At 42.4% G+C, this 23,062-nt stretch overlaps 1 protein-coding gene across 6 annotated transcripts in view; it reads left to right on the top strand.

Annotated features, from left to right (window-relative positions):
• Positions 1-23,062, top strand: part of ERBB4 (erb-b2 receptor tyrosine kinase 4) — a 974,133-nt gene that overhangs the window by 712,958 nt on the left and 238,113 nt on the right. For all 6 annotated transcript variants that reach the window (XM_073306718.2, XM_073306716.2, XM_073306720.2 and 3 more), the window contains exons 6-8: positions 14,182-14,300; positions 19,866-20,007; positions 22,693-22,806. In XM_073306718.2, coding sequence (XP_073162819.1) covers positions 14,182-14,300; positions 19,866-20,007; positions 22,693-22,806 — 375 coding nt within the window. The remainder of the gene's footprint in view (positions 1-14,181; positions 14,301-19,865; positions 20,008-22,692; positions 22,807-23,062) is intronic.

Raw genomic sequence — 23,062 nt, 5'->3', positions numbered from 1 at the left:
TGCCCAGCCCAGATCCACTGGACGGTTACAGAATTCTCAGCTCCTCTGTTCCCAAAGGAACAGCACAGGGAGGCTTATCAGTCACCCGGTAGAACAAAGGACTGCTTAACACACAGCACTTAGATATGTTTATGGTAAAAACAAGACATTTACTAAACAAAGAACAAGAGGTTCACATCGTGGCAAGCATAAATATCGGAAACAAAGAGTTATATGTAAAATAAAATCAAAACATGCATCTTAGAACCTAAACTTAAATAATAAGACATTGTCATTGCATAAGCGCAAAAACTCACCCAAACCCCTTCCAGCTATTACAGCCAGACTTGGCAGTGTCCTTTCGTTCATGAAACAAGCACACTGTCCTCTTTGATCCCAAGTTTGTCTTTACAGTTATAGTCCAAAAATCCATTGACTGCATTTGCAAACAGGATAACTCCCACGGCTTGTATTTTCCTGTGTAGCATCTCCCACTTTGCAATCACTTGATTAACATTTTGCTCAGACAGTAAATGACCCATTGTGAACCACAAAATACTCAAAGTACGTGTAGCCAGACAGATAGATAAACATCTCTTGCATTAAAGAAACCTGTGTCTTGCCTTTTCTGGTGACCAGCCCCATGTCACAGACCTAGAGAACATAATTTTCAGGATGTGTATATATACACACACATAACTCCTTATATGTTTTCTGTATGTATATTTCACGATGATTATATAGACCAGTATGACACAAGCTTTCATTAGATCTTACATGACACTCTTTTGTGAACTAGTATGTAGATATCAGACCCATGGGATCCCTGTAGCCCTGATGTACCTCAGTGCCCTCTGCCAGCTGACATCAAGAGGTCCCTGGGTCACAGGCACATACCCTGTCTCTCTCTCATATGCATACACTCACCATCACTCACTCCACACAGCTGCAGCAGGTTCCCCCAAGGAAAAATTGCATGCAGCCCCCCATACACACTTAGCAGCATCCTCCACCCCTCGATCCCTTCCAACATTGATGCCATTAAAATTATCTAGGAATTCCTCTTTAGAATTGAACACTCTAACAGTTGTGATACATGTGTGTCAGGGTTCCCTCCCCAGTCTGAACTCTAGAGTACAGACGTGGGGACCCACATGAGAGACCTCCTAAGCTTATTTCTACCAGCTTAGGTTAAAAGCTCCCCAAGGCACAAATTCTCCCTTGTACCTTGGATTAGGTAATGCTGCCACCACCAAGTGATTTAGACAAACTCAGGGAGAGGACCACTTGGAATTCCTGCTCTCCCCTAATATCCCCCCACACCCCCTTTCCTGGAGAGGCTTGAGAATAAACAAGATGAGCACAGACCAACCTTGGGTTTTTTAGGACACTAAGAAAAACCCCAATCAGATTCTAAAAGAAACAGAACTTTATTAGAAAGAAAAAGGGTAAAAGAAGCACCTCTGTAAAATTAGAATGGAAGATAATCTTACAGGGCAATCAGATTAAAAAACACAGAGGACTTCCCTCTGGCCCAAACTTTAAAGTTACAAAAAAAAAAAAAAAACAGGAATAAACCTTCCTCTCAGGACAGAGAAAAAACACAAGCCAAAACAAAAATAAGCGAACACATTCCCTTGCTAGTACTTACTAATTCTAATGGAGTTGGATTGCTTGCTTCCTTGGTCTGTGTCCGGGAAGCACACACAACAGACAGACCAAAACCTTTTCCACCGCCCACCAGATTTGAAAGTATCTAGTCCCCTTATTCGTCCTTTTGGTCAGGTGCCAGCCAGATTACCTGAGCTTCTTAAACCTTTACAGGTAAAAGGATTTTGTGCCTCTGGCAGGAGGGATTTTATAGCACTGTATACAGAAAGGTACCCTTCCCTTTAAATTTATGACAACATGTAATGCACATACCACAGGATTAAGAAGTATAGATCATGACCTTTTTGTAGCGTGGAATGTAGGCATGTTGACTTTCTTGGTAAAAGTAACAGAGCTGATCAGAGAAACTTTGCTAGAACTATACTCAGTCAGAACTTTCCAGTAAATCCAAAACAGTTTTGGAGGGAAATGTCCATCTCCAAGAATTTCATAGTCTGTGTTCCTATTTGGAACAAAGCCAAATGTTGAAATCTCAAATCCTTCATGAAATAGCATTTCCGTCCTCTGCACAGGACCAATTTAAAAAGTCAAACCAAACAAGACCCAGCTATTCATAGTGCAGGCTTTGTAAACAGTGCTATAAATTGTCAGTTACCAGGAACTGAGAATGTTTTCCAACATGAACAGCATGACAGAGGACCCAATTCAACACAGGCCTACCCTTAAGCACATGGGTAGTCCTTCTGAGGTCAGTGGGCTTACGTCCCTTGCTGAACTGGGGCTGGAATCCTCTAGACTGGTGTGTGTGATCACTGTATGTTTGAGATAACATGCTGAGGAAATACAGTCTCTTAAGAAGCTGTGGGATTTATAGAAAAGCAATATCTGTATCCTCCTAAATAGCAGAAGCCTTAGAAGGCCGGGGTCATGCTCCATTGCCCTGACCAGGAGAAGATTTTGCTTGCTATATAGGACTCCAAAATTACTTATCCTGTAGGACTGGGAACTGCTGAATTGGTGTCAGTGCTCTTCTCACCTACCATGCTGCTTGACTCTCTTTTTTGGGGCCTGCCTTTCCCCAGCACCATCCAAATCCTACTCCCCGTGGGACCGCTGACAGCTATAGGCTGGAGGAAATAGCTGTGTGTAGCCTATAGGGTATGTCTGCACTTGGAGTTGGGGTGTCATTCTCAGCTCGATGAGACAGACTCGGGCAAACTCTCATTGAGTAGCATGCTAAAAATAGAGTGTGGCTGTGGCAGGGCAAATGGTGGGAGGGTTTCGCCACCCTGCGTATGGGCCTAGGGTCTCTGATGGGAATCACACTCTAGCTCCAAATGTAGACATACCCGTAGAGGGACAGAGTATAGGTCTTGGCCAGCTAAAATTAGCTGCTCATGGGTTGGGAAAAGGGGACGTATCCTTTCCTTCACCTCCCCTCAGTCCCAAGGAGAGTGGTGTGTGTGTGTTGAGGGAAGGGGGGTAATGGACATCTGTACTTTCAGAGAGGGCTCTCCTAGCCTTCTGCTACTTTCAGGATCCTCCCCCACAAAGTGGTGCACTCCTTCAGTCCTTTGGTCACTGCTTTGGGAGGAGAGGAATTCTTGGCCCCTCTCTTTCTGGTGAGCTGTGCAATTGAGCTACCAGAAATACATCTGTCTCTTTAGGCCACTTGGCCCTTTTAAATTCCTCCTTGGCTGACTGTCAGGAAGGTCCCCCTAGATAGGAGGCAGTACCCACAGCAGCCTCTGTGGCTGCGTAGACATAATGGAGAATGTTTATGTTCCCTATGTGGCCTGTTTCCAAATAAGGAAGCTCTGAGTTTCCATTCGTAGAATTTCCTGCCCATAGTTTAGTTGGGGAGCACCAGGGTTTACAACTGTGCAATGAAAGACCAGGGTAAAAGTAAAACAAATCCGATCACCAAAGCCCATCAACATTTCCCCTCTACTCAGGAGATGGGGTTCACATTTGTGGAGGGGAAAACAGAGTTAGTGCTGATTGGCTCGCCGTTAACTCAGGAACTGTACTTAGTGTGGAGTGATGGTGTAGGGCTTTTTCACTGACCCTTCCCAAACTGTGGAGTCTACGAAGGGTGGGAGACAATAGAGCAGAGGCAGCACCACTCCTGCTGAACCCTCCATCACACCTAGACCCGCCAATTTATCAAACCGGCCCATGGGGTCAGTACTTCAGCGAGAGGGTCTCAGAGAAAGTCAACGTTCGTAGTGTTAACAAATACAGCCAGTCATTTGTAATGTGATTTTTGATCTAATTCCCACGTCAATTGATTTTTACAATGCCATGATTATTAGCCTAGCTTCCCGAGGCCACGGTAAATAGATTGCTTCAAGGTATAATTAGCTTGATTATGCAATCATGTTAATTTTCTACTTGCAGCTAGTTTCAGCCAAATCTTTAAGGTTTGTAAAAAATGTTAAATTGTTATGGAGAGAGAGCAAGGAACTTTTTTTAACAGCATTGCTATAGTTAAAGGTTATAATGTGTTATTGTATATGCCTCTTTTTCCCAGTTTCAATATTTTAAATTGCATCAGCCTGAAATTTTGGCTCTCAAACTCTCAGCTGTAATGCAATTTGCTCTTTTTTTTTTTTGTTTAAGACAAAATAGTAGTAAATCCTTAGAGCTTCAGAAAAATATGTCTAGAACTACTCAGATCTGCTTTTCAAGGCTTTTCAATCCAGTCTCAACAACAACACAACTAGGCTAATTTTTTTAAGTATAATTTTAAATCATGCATATCCAATTAAAAATGGGCCCTAAGTTGCAGAGCCATTCCGTGGTCCAACAATAAGAGACTGATTTTCATTACTTTCTAAAAGGCACAATTTCCTAATGCTGGCTTCCTGTTGCTCTCTCTGTCTCTCACTCTCTTTCCCTTGAGTTAGTTCATTGGCACCACTAATAATTCCTTGTGTTCTGTAGCTTGTGACTTTTAAAAATAACATCTTGGGATTTTCAGAGCATGTAGACAGAATCACTTTATGTCATATTACTGCTAACCCCAAGTGTTCAAAAATCATGAATCAATCTGCACAAATTTATGAGACAGATTTTTTGTTAAATAATAAATTTTAGGTTCTTTTTATTTTCTTTCTGGTCTGAGGGCCTCCTAGTGGTCAATGTTTTCAAGCTTTTTCTCTGCAGCCCTGGGGGCTAGAATTGAACTTAGTAGCAGAACATCAGAGGTTTTTTTAATCACTTGCTTTAAAAAAAAATCACCAAATCTTGCAAAATTGATGGTAACATCATGAGAGTTAGCAGTGCTGATATGGGTAGAGATTACCATGATGGATTGATAAGAACAAGTGGATATGAATAAGTGGATATGAACAGTGTTAAGACTATAGGCTAACATTTTTAAAAAATGCAAAGTGACTTAGGACCCTACATCTCATTTTCAAAAGTGATTAGGTACTTAGGACCAGATTTTCCAAGGTGTTTAGGTACCTTATGGTATTATCAAAGAGCCTAAGCAGTTCAGGCACCTTTCCTGCTTAGGCGCTTTGGAAAATTCTACTAGGTGCCTAAATATCTTGGAAAATCTGGCCCTTAAGAGGTTAAATCTTGTCCACTTCCAATGAGACTTAAAGATCTTATGGCTAAGGGCTAGATTTTTAAAGGTAGTTATGTGTCTAAAGATGCAGATAGGCACCTAGTGGGATTTTGAAAAGGGGCTTAACTCGCATTGAAATCAATACAATGTAGGTGCCTAGGCACTTTTGAAATACCCAGTAGGTATCTATTTGCATTTTAGATGCCCTCATAATTTTAAAAATCTGGCCCTAACTCACTTTTGAAAAGAGGACTTTCAGCTCCTAAGTTAATAAGATGCTTTTGAAAATTTTACCTACAGGGCTTTGTTAAAAACTTTTAGAGAAGAACAAGTTGACCCAAATGAAATGGGGAAAAAAAGATTTAAACTTTTTCTGGAATAAACGAGGGTGCAATTATGCTTATTTTTAAAAATAATGAAAAATAAAGTTGAAATGCATAATTGTTATGTACTTACAATTTTCCCCCTGGAAATTTGCAGCGATGCCAGCGGCTGGGTGGTAGCTGGATGCTTGCGCAATATTGGGGTTAAGAGATGTATGTATTGAGAAGCAGCTAAAACCAATAAGTCTCTATACCCCCTTGCAGTGCTTTTTAAACTTGAAATCCCCCTCAGTAATTTGTAAACACACTCTCCCTGCGCCCAGACAATCTCACTTCCTGGGGATGGGTCGGGGGGGGGGGGGGGAACTCTCTAGGGAACTCCTTAGGAGCCAAGCAGCAGCTGGCTCCTGTAAGCAGAATCTAGCAACACCTACCTCTTTTTGAAGCAAGATTTCCCACCTAGGAGGCAATGAGGCAGAAGCAGTACAGTGACATTGCTGTAAGCCTCACTTCCTGGCTTAGCCTCCAGTGCTGTGCTGGTTTGTTTCAAAGTTCTATTGATTCTTCTTTTGTTTTCTTGTTTATTTTGTTTGGTTGTTGGACATAGATATCACAGAATACAGGATTCTCCTTGCTGGCCTGGCTGGTTGGTTACTCGTTCACTTTAATTTGCCAACATATTTCAGGGATGCAAAACGACAACACACACCCCACAAGATATTGATCGCTCATAATTATGGATGGGTACAAAAGTTGGTTCAGGATTTTGAACTTTGTCACCCAGCGACTGCCACCGTTCACATTTCAGGTTCTGTTCAGCACATTATGATGGAGAACTTTCACAGCCTTTAAATTCAAACCTAGATCTAGATACAGATCCCACGGCTCCCTTAAATTCTTGCAGTTCTCTGAGGGGCTCTCCATATGGCCATTTATGGGTACTGCACCGCTTTGTGGTTTCTCACAGTAAAAACATCTTCTGGCAGTGTCAGAGCGCTCCCGCACCCCTCGTGCCCCTCCACTCAGCATCACAGTGCACTGAGAGCAAGGCTATGCAGAGGGTAGTGCTCCTTCCCACCACCTTCCCCCGCCAGCCTGGATGGATGTGAATCTGCTCCGGTCTCTTCAGAGTCGCAGTGTCTGAGTGCTAGAAATAGTCTGTGTTAACTTGTTTCATATAGTTAGTGAATTCGGGTTTCTACAGGTTCCAGGTGATAGAGGAACTGAAGAAACAGAAGCAGCCAGGATTCAAGAAGTGGGCTTCCTGCCCAGCTGTCTGCCCAGCATCCGATGAACATATGCGGTGCCTCAAGTGCCTGGGAGACAGAGACTTGCCTTCTGGGTGTTGGATTTGCTGAATCTTTAATCCCAGAGCATGTCAGGATAGGAAAATTCACTTGAAACTCCTTTTCCTAAAGGAAGCCCTTGAGGCTAAACCTTTTGGACCCGATCAAGACTCAGATCCCAAATCAAACAGAGCAGTCTCTGTTCCTGTGGCTACCAGCAGCTCCAAGCGACTGGAGGTCTACAAGTCCTGGTGGGGCTGACTCGGTGCTTGCGGCTCCATCGGTGAAGCCTCTAAGGCTACAGATATCCGAACTGAGGGCCATGTGGTCAGCTCCATTGGCCCCTGTTCCATAAGAGAGGTTGAGAGAGTTCGGCCACCCTCATCATTGCCATACCTTGTGCTTCCCAACTCAGTGACCCCAATGGAAACCTTGCATCTATGGGACTGGGGCTGGTTCTGACTTCCGCATCTGCATCCAAGAAGATGGAATTGCTCAGTGTGTCAGAAACTGGGCCATCAGTGCCTCCGGTTCTGTCTGTTGTGGAAAAAGGGGCTGGTAGACATAAAAACAGCCGTGCTGGGCAGTGTTAGCAGTGCCAATTCCCATGCATCAGAACTGTTGGATCCATCAGATGCTGACAAGATGCTATGGTTACCTGGCAGAGAGCCGTTCCATCTTTCATAGCCAGGAATAATGGAGTGCTGTGGAATGTTGGATCTGATGTCGTTTTCAGATCCGCTGTCAGTTCTTTGGTTGGTTCCGATTATGTCCTCAGTTCCAGAAAACTCTGTCACCATGATCTTCCAGATTCACCTACCGGCTCCCTTTGCTTCGTCGGTTCTGTGTGGGAAACCACAGGAGTTCCAAAAGGAAACTTATTTCCCCAGTTCCAAGGTCATCTTCCCCATCTGCTGTTAAGAGGACGAGGCCAGAAGACACTGTCGGTCTTCCCTAGAATCATCCTTTGCTTCCTTTACCTTGGACGTCTGCAGGGTCTCCCCAAAGATCTAGATCTCCATTCTTCCCTTTGGATCCACTATTATCACCATTACATTCCATATGGGATTCAGACTCAAATCCTTACCAGGAGGAAGATAGAGGACAGATACAGAGACCTGTGGTTTGCTTTATACCACTCTTTGGTCCTCCTCCTGAAGGCATATTCCCAAACCCTAATTGTTGGGGTGACTAGCAACGCGGGGCCCATAGCCTTACTAGAAGCCACCTCATGAGTTTAATTACCGTCCGAGTGGATGGAGAGTTTCTTCTGTTAAGAATTTAGCAGTCCAGAAATCTTGAATTCCACTCCTCTGAATCTGTTGACATTACAGACAGTGATGCGTTAAACACTTTTTGAGTAAGAAGACAAGGAGGTGCCTTCTGTCTTCGGTCAGGAGCATTTGGAAATGGACTATAAGCCTGATTTATCACGGGATGAACATGTGGGGGTGGCTTCATCCTCCTCTCCTTCCAAGGACACTATGGAGTTCCATAACTTTGTGGATCATATAGTGTCAACTTCAAATCTTCCTGCAGTGCCTGCAGAAGAGACTTGTCACCTGGTGTGCGATATTCTCTGGGCTACTACAACTAGTAGAATATCTGTATCCATTATGGATGGTTTGCTACAGCCGGCTAAATCCATGTGGACCACCCCTGCTTCTTGCCAACCTGTTTCTAAGAAAGCTGACAAGCTGTATCAGATACCCTCTGAGGGGCTTTTTTGCTTTCACAGCCACCCTGTCCCCAAGGTAGCTGCTTCCAGAAACACAGTGAGATTTGGACTATCATGTCCCACCCCAGCTGATAAAGAGAGGGAAAGGACTGATTTGTAAGGGAGAAAGATATTCTCTTCATCATCCCTCGCTATGGATAGCTAATTATCAGGCGGTCATGGCCTGTTACCAGTTACATCTCTGGGAAGTATGACATTGTTTTTACCAGACTTGTCTGATAACAGAAGAAGGTTGGTGAAAACCAATGTAACGTAGGGCCAGGATGTAGCCAATCATGCACCCAGCATCTCGGTTGATGCTTCAGACTCTGCTGCCAGAGCACTTGTGTCTGTTTTGACCATCATCAGGTGGTACATATGGCTTCATTTCTCCTGCCTAGCTATGGGCACTAGAATTAAGCTGGAGGATCTTCCTTTTGAAGGCAGTTTTTTTTTTAATTGAGAAGAGGGACTGGGAAAACTGAAGGACCTGAGATTGACAGCTCACTTTCTGGGTTTGATTACTTCTGCTAAAGGAATCTTATCTTTTGGTGACCCAGCAATACCAGTATCCTCCTAGGGCCACTGTAGGAAAAGACTTTTCAAGCCAAGATCTGAATCTAAACAAACTGCTTCCTTATCATCGTCATCATCACAGCATAACAAGCATCGGTTCTGAAGGGACAATCAGGAGTTGAGAACCAGTCAGATGAGACCAATGTACCCTTTGCTTTGGAGACAGGCTAGTCCACTTCATCAACAAATGGAGGCAAATTACAGTGATGCAATAGATTCTAGAGATTGTAGAAAGGGGCTATGCCATACAACTAAGAATTTTGCCACCTCCCAACTCCCATACCCTCCTTCTTCATGGACCATTCTCCTGAGGTGGTGCTTATCACAGAAGTGAAAAAATTACTTCTGATAGGAGCAGTTGTGGAGGTTCCTGAATACCTGAGGGGCCAGGGATTTTATTCCCTGGTGCAGAAAAATGATTGGTGGGTTGGGTTTTTTTTTTTTGACTGATACTGGATTTAAGGGATTTAAATAAATACATTTGGAAGTTTTAATTCCACATGTTGGATTCTGGCCACCATAATTCCTTTGCTGTTAGTCATGGACTGGTTCACAACTCAGTGCAAAGGACATATTTCTATTCTGCAAAATCATTGCAAGTACCTTCGATTTGTGGTGGACAATCACCACTTCCTGTACATGGTCTTTCATTTGGCCTTTCAGTGGCACCCAGAGTTTTTACAAAATGTCTCTTTGTGCTGGCAGCTTATCTGAGGAATGAGTGTATTTTTGTTTACCCCTATTTAGAGGACTGGCTACCAAAGTCGTCCTTACATGAGGATCCGTTAAACCATATTGTCTTCACCACCAATCTCTTTTCAGACCTCAGTCTCTTTCTCAGCCACCCAAAGTCAATCCTCTGCCCTTCACAAAAGATCCCTTTTATAGGTGCCATATTGGAGTCCATAGAAGGCAGAGCTTTTCTGCCAGAGGATGCTGGATTCAGCAAGACAGTGCTTCAGCCTCTGGTCAATGAGGACTCTGTTCCCACCTCCAGATTAGGTGCAGCAGTGCTTATCAGACTATCCCATAAGTGGAAATATGCAGAGCCACTAGAAGCAGAAATGAAGGTTTCTTACCTGTAACCGGAGTTCTTCAAGATGGCTCTGCATATTCACCCTTCCCACCCACCTTCCCCCCTCTGTCAGAGTCCCTGTTGTCTGTGCCTCTGGCTTTGTGGTGGAAGGAAATGAGGTGGTGAGAGCACTCAGCCCTCTTTCTGGCCTCATCCTGAGTAGATCATGATGCTGAGGGGAGGGGTTGGAGTGGGGGGCATGGGAGGGCTCTAGTTTACACTGCTAGAAGAGGCTTTTACTGTAAGGCACAGCTTGGTGGGGTGGTACCCATTAATGTGAATATGCAGAGCTGTCTCAAAGGACTCCGATTATAGATAAGTAACCTTCATGTATTTAAAACTGGGCATTGATTGGAACCAAACCTAATCATACGGCAAAATTTGTGGCAGTACCAACTCTCTCACTTAAAAAAATGGGTTGATAATAAAGTAGTAAAACTTTTTATGACTAGTGATGGATAAACCTACAAAAGATTCAGCTTAATTTGGATAAGTATCTAAGAATTTCAGAGACTTTTCTGAAGTTATAATCTGAAATTAATCAAATGTCTTTGATCCAGAAATTAGGTTGTAAATTTTCTAAAATCGTGGTTTCTCTCTAGTTTTCTGGTGCTACTTTATATCAGCCAATTCAAATATCTCGCGAGAATAGCTTTGCATTGAAAAAATCCAGTATTTCTGCTTCTAACCCAAGCTCACATCTAGAAACTGGAGAGCCATGAAGAAATGAAGAGGGGGGAAAATTATCATACATTATAGAATTTACAAAAAGATTTAGTGAGCTCTGAAAGGGTTAAGCACACAGTGGTTCTTATTTTATCCCGATGCTTCCTCCCATTCCTACCTATAACACCTTGGATTGTTTATTACAATCATTCCTTATTATTTTACATCAACCACATGTGTGCTATGTGCTTTAAACAGAGCACTAAGAGTCACATTTGTAGTGAATTTTTTGTTAAAAAGAGTTAGAAGGTACCAATATTCACATGGGAGTTAACATTGTACCAAACTTTCAGACTATAGTAAAATAGATAGGCTTTCATTAGAAACTTACTTACACTGATGAGTTTTATTTATCTGTATATACCAATTAATAAATATATTGAATAATGAAATGCTATTGAAAGACAGACACAGTACAATATGAGGAAATTCTCAGCTGTTGTAAATCAGCGTACTTCCATTGACTTAAATTACACCTTCTGAGGATCAGACCCTATCAGTTCATATTAGCATGGTGGTTATGTACTGCAGATCACCAGTTGAGCTTAGATATATTTATTGATTTGCATATGTGTTTTGAGATTGCATTGATATATGTTTATTTAAAGTAATTTAAATAAGGTCTGTCTGTTCTTTCTACTAGTAAGTTGGCAGTAAGTGGGTTTGCTTTACAGAAATCTTCCATTTGTGCTGCGATTCAGTTTGCATAAGTCACAAAGAAAATATTTTCTATCCATGAGCTTGTCTTAGTTATCAGGATGGATAAAATTATTCTGAGTGCATCACTTTACTCCTTTAGATCTTAAATGATGATTGCTTCTTACCTTCTCTTTGCTTATTTACACCTTTATTCCATACATAAATGTAAGGTCTTTAAATAGTTTTTTGCATTATCTAAAGTTCTAATAGATAGCGAGGGGACTTCACATTGAAAAATGGGTTCATTTACACTACACAAATCCTGTATTTTCTTAAATATAGTTTTTTTTACGTATGAGAAATCAGCAATTTATTAAAATAAGTGTAGAGAAGACAGTTGGTAGGAGGTTTTGGTATTTTTTTGTTGAGCACTTGAAAAATATTTTCCATTCACAAGCAATGAACTGCTTTAGAACAAAGTGGTCAGTTAAGGTTAATTATAGGAGTGTAGCATCATTGCTCCTCTGCCACAGTCAGCTTGAACCAGAACTTGCTGAAGTTCCCCATCTAATGGTCGGTAGGGTTCCCTGTAAACTGTTAACGTCTCCTATTTTTCCCCATTAAACAGAGTCCCTATGTACTATGTCCTACAGCCAGACTGTGGTGTGCTGGGACCCTGTCATAGTTCACAAGCCAAATGGGATTTAATCGGCTTTGTATGTGACTGTGGTATGATTAGCATTATTTGTACCACGTTAACACTTAGAAGCCTCAACCAATTTAGAGGCTCCATTGCACTGTATAGACATATGGGGAGAGACCGTGGCACCAGAGAGCTTGCAGTATAAAGAGACAAGGTAGACAAAATATGTGAAGGGAAACAGAGGTAAAGTGATTTGCCCAAGGTGAGTGTCAGAACTGGGATTAGAACACAGGTCTCCTGACTCCCAGTCTAGTGCATTATCCACCTCTACACTGCCTCTTGTTATCCCTAAAGACACCCATGTGTTTCAGGAAGCAGTGCCAGGGATTAAAGAGGTAGCACTTTTTGCCTCGGTCAATACTGAACTAGTGCCCCATCATGTCATGAGGGAGCTCAGCACTGCTGCAGGTGAATTCAAACTCAAGTATTTTGGGTGAGATTCAAAACTCTGGTCCTAGTCATGTATTGTCATTCTTAAACCACAAACTGTCCTTTGTCAGAGCAGTAGCGTTCATCCCCATACATTGGGCAAATTCTAGTTTGGTTACTAAAATTCTGCCCACCTGAATTCCATCTGCCATTTCAATCAGAAACACTATTTCTCACTTTCTGTCCTTTGCATAGCGGGGCTGTATTTCATCCAGAGGCGGTTGTATTTTCGGCTTTGATGAAGTGGTTCCTGTGCATAGTCTATGTACCAGATCAATTCTGTAGTGCTTTGGGATCCTTCAGTATGAGAAGCAGGGCTACAAAGGGAAGATCATTATGAGTTTGTGGCAAAGCAAAGTGTACGTTTCATCTTACAAAAAATAAAACTGAGCCCTCAGTGAACTTTTCCAATTTCTTACTGAGAACTCCAAAAACCACCTTTTACAGCCTTTTAATACAATGAATCATTGAAGAGAGATTCATGTTTCAAGTAGACAGAGTTCAGTAAGTTCAGTCTAACTATTACATTGAAGAGCACTGCCTGGTTGCTGACTACTCACTTTGAATCACCAGGAATCAGGAATTGTACCTGTTTTTATAAGTATCAAACTTCTCTCATGTTTTATGAGTGTGGACCAATAGTTCTTTCACCTGGAGAAGAGGTCTTACTTTGCGGAATAAAATGTAGAGGGTTTGATTTAGATTTTTTTTTTTTTTTTGTGGTAATGTGGAAGACCTTGGGCTAAATCCTAGTGCCACTGAAATCAGTTAGGAAAGGAAATGTCCCGTGGTTGATGCAGCTTTTAAGCACCACAATTGCTTATGTTTTAAAGAACACGGTGATGCATAAGTACAGAGAAACAGAAGATACTCAGTTGGTTCCTGACACATTAGATCAAATTCAGCCCTGGCATAGATGAGGGTAATGCCATTAAAGGCTTACAACAGGGCTGAATGTAGTCCTTTCTGTCTGAAATTTAGGCTAGAGTGTAGCATTTCCCCAAAAAAATGTAGAAAATTGATATGGTATGTTACAGTACATGACCTATATGCTGCTCTGATAGACCCATTCAACCGCATTGACTACATGGGTGCTTGTTGGGGGCAAAATGTGGCCCTATGATTTTGCTGAACTAACTCTGAGTTTCTGAATATTGTTGCATACCCCTGTCATTCTTTACGGAAAACCGCATTAAAAGCGATTCATATCACAATAGGCTTTTTCCTAGCCAGACATCAACCTTTGCTAACTCCCTGAAAATTAGAGATTCAGGATTTACGCTGACTTCCCTAGGTTAAGAGAACAAATCCTCATAAATCCAGACATACCTGTCTTACCGCCTGGGCATTTTCATGTTCCTTTGTAGATGGGATATTACACAGGACATGAGTAACCCCTGGGCTAGAGGTTATTATAGAGAATCAGATGTTTTCTTCTTAATACTCCATTGTCTTTGTTGATTTGTTTTTTTTTTTTTTCAATATCCCTGTCCAGTTCAAATGGCTCTCTCTTGACAGCTGATTCCTCTGTCCTTTCCAGTGACAAAGACAGTGTGTGCAGAGCAATGCGATGGACGTTGCTACGGGCCGTACGTCAGTGACTGCTGCCATCGGGAATGCGCTGGAGGCTGTTCCGGACCTAAAGACACTGATTGCTTTGTATGTTTGGGAGTTACCTAATTTCCCTCATCCCACCGGCCACGGTGCAAGTGTTTATCCTTTAATCCATAAAATTCATGATTTTTTGTCACCTTTAATTGAATTACCTCTAAGTTTCAAGCTTTTAGCTGCACATTTTATCATTTCATATTTTTCCCATTACATTTACATTATTTATCATCTTACATTACTCATTAAAAGATTTATGAGATTTACAAATACAGATTGGGAACCATTTATATGCTAATCTATGTGATTTTTATCTTTCACTTTTCTAAAATTATCTCTTATAGATGGTGGGGAATTTTTATAGGAGTTTGCCATTACATTTTGGGCTGAAGGGTTTATATATATAACACACACACACACATAATGTATTTTGCTTTTGTTTTTTTTGTCTGAAGTTTGACAATACAGTTTGGCTTCTAAGTTAAAATGTTTTTTTATGCTTCCCAGACTGTGTTTAAACTAATTCACCTGTTCAACTGGGGTGTGCGTCTTAGAAGAAAGAGAAGAAAAATTGTTTCCTATTCACTAAAATCCAAAGGCACACAATACACCCTTTCAAAAAGAAAAAGGGTTAAAACTGAACCAGGAGCTTAATTTTCTCAGACATTCTCAGTATGGCCAAATTCTTTCGAGATGCAGTCAATTAGTTGTGTAACTCAGAAAGCAGCCTTTTCTTCTATTATGGAGGAAAGAGATTCATGTACCTTCATCACACTACCCCACAAAGACACACAGTCTGTTCATATCTTCAGTGGAAGCTGGGTACACACCTAAATTTTCCCTAGTAATTTCAGGTTAGGTTCTGAACTAACCTATGCTAATATACGAGCATAGAGGGTGAGGTTTTCAGAGGAAATGGAAGCTGAACTCTTAGACCTCTTTGAAAATCTCTGTCAGATAGCATAAGGAAAGACGATTGTGCATGGCATAAGCTGTGCTAATCTTGTATATTTCATGTTATAGCCCAATAGATAGTAATGGACTGGCTAGAATGTATGTGTACATTTGCCTCTCTTGGATGGAAGCAGAACTATTCAACTGTGTCACAGGCACACAGATCTTCTCCTTTAGCTCTAGTGGTAAGGGCCTGTGCTTTGCAGTGTACAGGTCTAGTTCTGTCCCTGTCTCCACTGTGAAATTCTGTTTGGCCTTGGAGTGCAGCATAGTGACAGCCATCACATTATTGTTATTTGTATTACAGCAGCGAGCGACTAAAGCTGCCATCTGCGACCGGGGTCCTACTTAACACAGTATTGAAAATACACATAGTGGGCATCGTTCAAAGTTAACAGGAAGTCTGTGGAAGCCCTTACGTTGACTTCAGTGGGCTTTCCATCAGACCCAGTAAGAGACAGTCCCTCTCCCCCACAGTCTAACTAGACAAACTATGAGATAAAGTATTATTACCCATTTTACAGCTGGGGGACTTGTGAAGTAACTTGCACAAGGCCACTTCAGAAGTCAGTGGCAGAGCTATGACTTGATCCCATATCTTCTGAGTCCCGATCTATCCCTTTAACCACACACCTATCCTTCCTGAAGTGTTAGGAGGCCATGTATTTGTTACAGTCTTATCTCTGTAACACCACAGCGCACAGGAGAAAATGTGATTTCTACGGGCCATTGAACACTTCATATTTTTCTGGAGCTTCTCTGTAGCAATTATGGAAATGCCTGTGCTAAAAATCATGTTAGCACTTTTGTGCTGCTCCAGTGTGAAAATACAAAGGGCCCCAGAGGGATGCCAGGAGCACTTAGTATAAATGAGAATCAAAGCCTTAGTGTTCAACAGCTTTGAGAACTACTCATTTCCTTCCTAACATGTGATGGGCTAGAAGTGTTACCCTTTGGGGCTGTAGTGGGGGACATGCAGGGACACTGGATCAACATCTTGGAGAAAATGTAGCTATTTCCTTTTTAATTGAGATCTGCACCTTGACTTTTCCCTATGCATTTTGTTGTTTGCTTTGCTTTCATATGCGTCTTGGGCACATTTAGAAACAAGTGCGGTAAGTTCTGCATATGTTAGTGAAACAGTGATGAGTGTACACAAAGTTTTACAGCAATAAATTAAAACTTCCTGAGTCTTCTAGATTGGTTTTTAATAGATTCTTCCTGGAAAGTGTCATCTCTTTGAGTAATGTATCATCGGTGTGCCTCATTCTGATTATGCATTTACTAAGGTCATCACCAGAGGATGGTCATGCTGGTGATGACGTACTTGCTAAGACAACAGTGGATGTGGAAAATGTGCTGAGGAAACAAAGTAAATTAGTCTTTATTAGTAAACAAAAGTACAGCTCAGGGTGCATTAAGAAACCCTTTGGCACATTATGGCAGCCTCTCGAAGCCTGTAATAATATCCTGTTGTAAAAATGTTCTTAATGTTGCTGGGAAAAGTTCTCCCATACTCCTCGGCCCACTGGCGTTCATTAATCTGTGCATTCACCTTTGAAAGCAAGCCAATAGCCATCCTGTGGCATAGCTGTTTCATGGTATTTACACACACACAGGTTTAATGATGTTCTCAGACCTGGGGTGAAAATAAATCTGGAGTGGAGACATGATTCTCCTTTTAGGGCCTGATCCAACCATAGAACTTACCTTTATTGGGAATTAACTAAATCAAATGCACTGATTCTGGTGAATTAATCCTAGAGTTGTAAAATTACAGCCTATTTTCAAATACATGATTCTGATGAACCAAAAATGGCAGGTTCGGTTTAGATAGGCCAGCGAAGGGCAAACTTTTTGGCTCGAGGGCCACATCGGGGTTGTGAAACTCTATGGAGGGCCGGGTAGGAAAGGCTGTGCCTCCCCAAGTGGCCTGGCCCCCGCCCCCTATCTGCCCCCTCCCACTTCCCGCCCCCTGACTGCCCCCCTCAGAACCCCTGATGCTTCCAAACCCCCTCTGCTCCCTGTCGCCTGAGATCCCCCCTGACCCTAACCGCCCGCCCCCCGGGACCCCACTCCTATCCAACCCCCCCTGCTGCCTTTCCCCTGACTGCCCTGACCCCTGTCCACACCCCCGACCCCTGACAGGCCCCCCCGGGACTCCCATGCCTATCCAACCCCCCCATTCCCTGTCCCCTGACTGCCCCCCCGGAACTCCCTGCCCCTTATCCGACCTGCCCCCCCCCCCCACTGCCCGCCCCCTTACCATGCCACTCAGAGCAATAAGAGCTCGCAGCCCCACCGCCTAGCCGGAGCCAGCCACGCCGCCCACGCTGCCCAGCAGGAGCGGCAGGCCAGAGCACTGATGGCACGGCGGCGTGGCTGCAGGGGAGGAGGGATAGCAGGGGTGGGGCCAGGGGCTAGCCTCCCCAGCTGGGAGCTCAGGGGCTGGGCAGGAAGCTCCCACGAGCTGGATGTGGCCCGCGGGCTGTAGTTTGCCCACCTCTGAGATAGTCTGTCAACTCAAGAGGATCATGGGAACCAAAGAACTCCATACAAGTCTGACGATTTCATCCTGACTCTCCCAGGTGGGCCCTCTCCCTTCAACAGCACTTATATATCCCCTTCTAGTCTTCTGGGGGAAAGGTATTACCACCTTCTCCCTTCCTGAAATCTTCAGGTTTGGCCCAACTGGCCCCATCCTCATCCCACCTCTGTGATGCCTTCTGAGGCAACTCAGGCCCTGGACTGAGGTAAGGGCTTTGAGACGAGGCAGCAGAGCCAGAAGAGCCTTGCCCAGTCCTCCTGCTTCTGAATGTGAGAGGAGTGCTCTGAAGTTCCTCCCTGGGCATGGGGGCTGTGACCCTTCTTGCTAGCTCTTTGAAGAAGCAAGACAGAGAGAGGAACCAGCTGGCTAGTTGCTGACCAGAACGCTGTATACCAAGGCCAAAGAGGTTTTGAGGCCATCAGGCTGCCGGAAGATATATAAAGTTACGTGGGGAGGCACAATCCTATTGCCAACCATACAAGGAGGATCCTGGGGCAGAATTGGGGTGACCTCCACTGGCCCAAATTATTTGCATAAACCTTTCATGTAAAACTTGAAACCAGACAGGATTTTTCTAATTTGAGAGTTTTGCTGTCTGCGTTTCTTATCAACTGTGACCGATACAATAGGCAAGATACAGAATGGTAGAGAATGGAGAAATCAGTGTTTTCTCACATATCTAGGTACAAGTCTTGCATATTCAATTTATTTTTTCCCTAGGTTCATCTATCCTTTTTATCCACACACTTGACTCCTCATGTGTCAGGGCCTTGTCCTCTCTCAGTAATGTATGGTCGAGCCTGAATATTGAATCCTATTTTCCCTTCCCAGTGTGTGAATTAACTGACCTGGTTACACTTGCCACTTAGGAAAATGACCCCCTCCTGTGCTAGCTCAAAGGAAATGCTTATCCTCATTGCTGTCTAATTGGGAGTTTCAGTCCCTCTGTTGAACTGTGCCATGAGAGATCAGAAGGTTGGCCCTCTACAGCGCAGATCATTAGTGTGTGTTCAGCCAGGATATGAGCAGCTTAAGTAGCTGTATGCTGTTGTCAGATTTGGAACTGCCTGTCAAGTTTGCCATTAGTTGATTGCTAATAGTAAGAAGAATAATGAAGAAAATAAGGCTTCCCTTTTAGAAGATGTATTGGCATCAAGTTACATTTAAACTGAAAATGTTCATATGGGTTCAAAATGGATTGCTCAGGGCTTTGGACATATACATGTTTTAATAATAATATCTTTAATAATATCTTAAGAAGAAACTTAAGTGGTTAAACGCAGACAAGGAAAAAACAATCTGTCCCATCCACTGTAATTGCAACAATGCCTTTGTAGATAATGGATAGTCAAGGTTCTGCTCTGAAGTAAGTCAATTCAAAAGGAGGTATGACATGATCAACTTGCTTTCTTGTAAAAAGAACGAGGAGTTTGGAACTGAGTGTCTAGGGAGGTTGAAGTATTCTCCAACTGGCTTTTGAATGTTTTAATTCTTGACGTCTGATTTGTGTCCATTTATTCTTTTGCCGAGAGTCTGGTTTGGCCAATGTACATGGCAGAGGTGCCATGGTGAATCACAGACCTAAAAGTGGCAATTCTTCAACAAAAAAACTTCAAAAACAGACTCCAGTGAGAAACTGCAGAACTGCAATTAATTTGCAAACTGGAACCATCAAATTAGGCTTGAATAAAGACTAGGAGTGGATGGGTCATTACACAAACTGAAAGCTATTTCCCCATGCTAATTATCTCCCCTACTGTTACTCACACCTTCTTGTCAACTGTTTGAAATGGGCCATCCTGATGATCACTACAAAAGTTTTTTTTTTTTCCTGCTTATAATAACCCATCTTAATTGATTTGTCTCGTTAGGGTTGGTATGGCAATCCCCATCTTTTCATGTTCTCTCTCTCTCTCTCTCTCTCTCTATATATATATATATCTTCCTACTGTATTTTCCACTCTATGCATCTGATGAAGTGGGTTTTAGCCCATGAAAGTTTATGCCCAAATAAATATGTTAGTCTCTAAGGTGCCACAAGTCCTCCCTCATTCTTTTTGCTGATACAGACTAACACGGCTACCCCTCTGAAACCTTGCTTTCTTGTGTTTCAGGCCTGCATGAATTTCAACGACAGCGGAGCATGTGTCACTCAGTGCCCCCAGACTTTTGTCTACAATCCTACCACCTTCCAGCTGGAGCACAACCACAATGCCAAATACACCTACGGAGCTTTTTGTGTCAAAAAGTGCCCACGTAAGTTACGTGACTGCTGCCTTTTTCACACTGTCATTGAAGTGCAAGCTGTGCAACTCTGCATGAGGACAACACTATTAAGAAACCATTGCTAGGCAATGTTAAGTTTAAAGCTAAGTAAATTGTGTAATAGCTCCAGGTATGCTCTTTGGCAGTCATACCTTGAAGTTATATGTTAATCAAAGAGAGTGACATTTTGGGCTGCTGTTATAAAAATGCCCTGTACTAGGGCCCAAGGGGCGGGGTGGGGGACTTAAGTGGCTTTCAGTTTTTATGACTAACGCTTGTTATGTTTATGTTCTTATTTGGGCTTTGGTAACCTTAGGAAGTATCCTTTATTGAGTAAAGCAGAAAATCTGTACTAAATGAAAAAGGTTTTACAAAGGTAGAAATTCTCGTTTCAGTAAAATAACTTGTTTATATAAATTATATGCATGCTAGATGTTAGTTAACTAGGAGTATATTCAGATATTCTCTTTCCCCCAAAAAGATGAAGACTAGTTAGTTCTGACCTTTCTTCCCCAAATTTAGAAATGAGTCACTAATTTTGTAACCCTCCTTTTCCTTAAATTCAAGAGTTTAATAATCCACTATTCCAGTTTGGGGTTATCTCTAACTATAACGATACTTTATACAGTACAAATTCTGAATACAATCCTTAAAGCATTAGGAAAAGCACTGTCATATTTTGACAAGGGCATTCTATCCTGTCCTGTCCTGTTCTATTCCAGTTCCTATTCTGGGCCCATGGCCAGGGTATCTGAGTTTTTTCCCCCATCTTGTTACTGTGCACCCTTTGATGATACAAACAAATGTAAAATGTATGCCAGTCTAAAATCTTCATTATGATGGAAGTAAGCTGTCTGTTTCTTAAAGGAAATAAAACTGTAAAAGAATGCTGAAATTAACAGGGGAGACCACCAAGCATCACTCCCATAGGGGGTCCTACTATTCCACTCTAGAAACATCTTCCCTCCATTGAAACCCCAGGACTAGAGCTGGACACACACATTTGCAGTTAATTGTTTTAAGGATCATATTCTGGCAGTTTCAATTAATATTATTCTAAAGGATTCATTCAACCAGATGTACCTAAGATCCAACTACTTTACCTTTGGTGCCTTCAGGTGCCTACCAGAACCAAGAATCAACACAAATCTCTTCATCTTTTTCTCTAAGTGACAGGCACCTTTCTTTAACATTGCCTTCTCTCACATAACCATGTAGCTGTGTGTGTGTGTGTGTGAGAGAGCACATGCACGCATAACAAAAATCCAAACAAAACACACACACTGCCCTGCACACACTTCTTCCCCTGGGGAGAGGATGAGAGAAGAACCATGACACAGATACTAGTCACATTGCTTAATGAACTGCTGGAAAGTCCAGGGATACTAAAATGATCGGCATAGTGTAAAGACCCCTCTATAGAATAGGCGGAGATTAGTGTCATTCCACCGGTAACTGGAAGGCCTTCTTCTTGGCCTATAGGGATGAGGGCTGGTTTCATGCTGGGTTGACACATGATATAGCCATTCAGTTTCATCTACCCATGTTTGCAGAAAGCCCTCACCCTCAGCCCCAGGCTGATTTGCAGTTGGCTTGAGGATTTTTGCACATATTCTGCACAGCTCTAATCATGGCATAAAATTAAGTGCAAGTGTAATGGCAACAGACCCCGGTCGTCAGCAAACCTGGGACCTCTGGAGCTTAGTGCATGAGCCTCTACCGCATGAGCTAAAAGCCAACTGGCTGTTAGCTAAAGCTCTAGAGCAGACTTGTATTTCTCTCTCCCCCTCTCTTCCCCCCCCCACACGCCCAGTGCCATTAGATGGGACAGAACACCACACCCAGAAGGTATGTGGGTTACACAAGTTTATTGGCCACCATTAAAATCGTAGCAGTTATCACACTGTAGAATTTACCGCTACTGTGGTATTCCGTATAATTGCAATGGGGAAAACCATGATCATTGTGGTAACAATTAAAAACTGTGACTCTTAATATCAAGTACTAAATTCTTCCACTGTTACTTACATTGAGTAGTAGCATACTCTAGGAGCAATGCCTTTGATTTCAGCAATAGCTCCATTATGTTAATGGTACCCAATATACTTGCAGTCTATGGAAACAAAAGATAGCTGGCATATAGGATATTTTCCCCAAAAAAGTCTAAGATAACTCACTCTCTCTTGGTAGTTTCAGGTATTTAAAATCGACAACTCTTCATTAGTTTTTCTTTCCACAGTATGTTTCTTCTCAAGGCCCTATATACAGGACACATGGGTATTGTAGGCATGTATGTGACTTCTGTTGAAGTCCTTCAGACAGATATCTGCCCGTTGCTGTATTTTCAGCAGTTGGATTCAAAAGGGATGACAATATTTTCAAAACATTTTTCAAAATCATATTGGGTAAAATTGTCATAAAGGTTTGCGTCACGTAGGTGCCTACATCCTATTTTCAGAGGTGACATGGGCACCAAGGAGAATTGGTCTCTATAACTTTCAGTGGGACTTAAGCTCCTAAGTACTTAACTCACTTAGGAGCGCCTGAAAATCTTACCCGTCATTAAAATATTCAAGGCCATAATTAACTCATATTGATTTTCAGAACCCCCCAAATCATCCTCCAATATTACTTAATATACTGGCTTGTTTCTGAGCACTGCACTATTCCTTTCAGATAACTTTGTGGTAGATTCCAGCTCTTGTGTACGTGCCTGTCCCAGCTCCAAGATGGAGGTTGAAGAAAATGGTATAAAGATGTGCAAACCCTGCACTGACATTTGTCCTAAAGGTAGGTTATCATTTATTATAGCCTTGCTTGAATTTACTCTGCACTCTCGTAGAGCAAAGCAGGGTATTACTTTTAAATTAAGTGTATTCATGAATAAGTTCTAGGATATCCAGTACTAAGTGCCTTTGGGCATCCACAGAGCATAGAACTACAATGGCTGCCATGAGAAGAGTATTCCAAAAGATAATGTAGTGCAGGATTATCGCTAGACCATGGAAATACTGTCAAAAGGCTCATTTCTTCTTTGGGAAAAATA

This window comes from Lepidochelys kempii, chromosome 11 (genome assembly GCF_965140285.1).
Source record: "Lepidochelys kempii isolate rLepKem1 chromosome 11, rLepKem1.hap1, whole genome shotgun sequence".
In the NCBI taxonomy this organism is placed as follows: domain Eukaryota; kingdom Metazoa; phylum Chordata; order Testudines; family Cheloniidae; genus Lepidochelys; species Lepidochelys kempii.
This window is presented reverse-complemented; position numbering and strand designations above follow the sequence as displayed.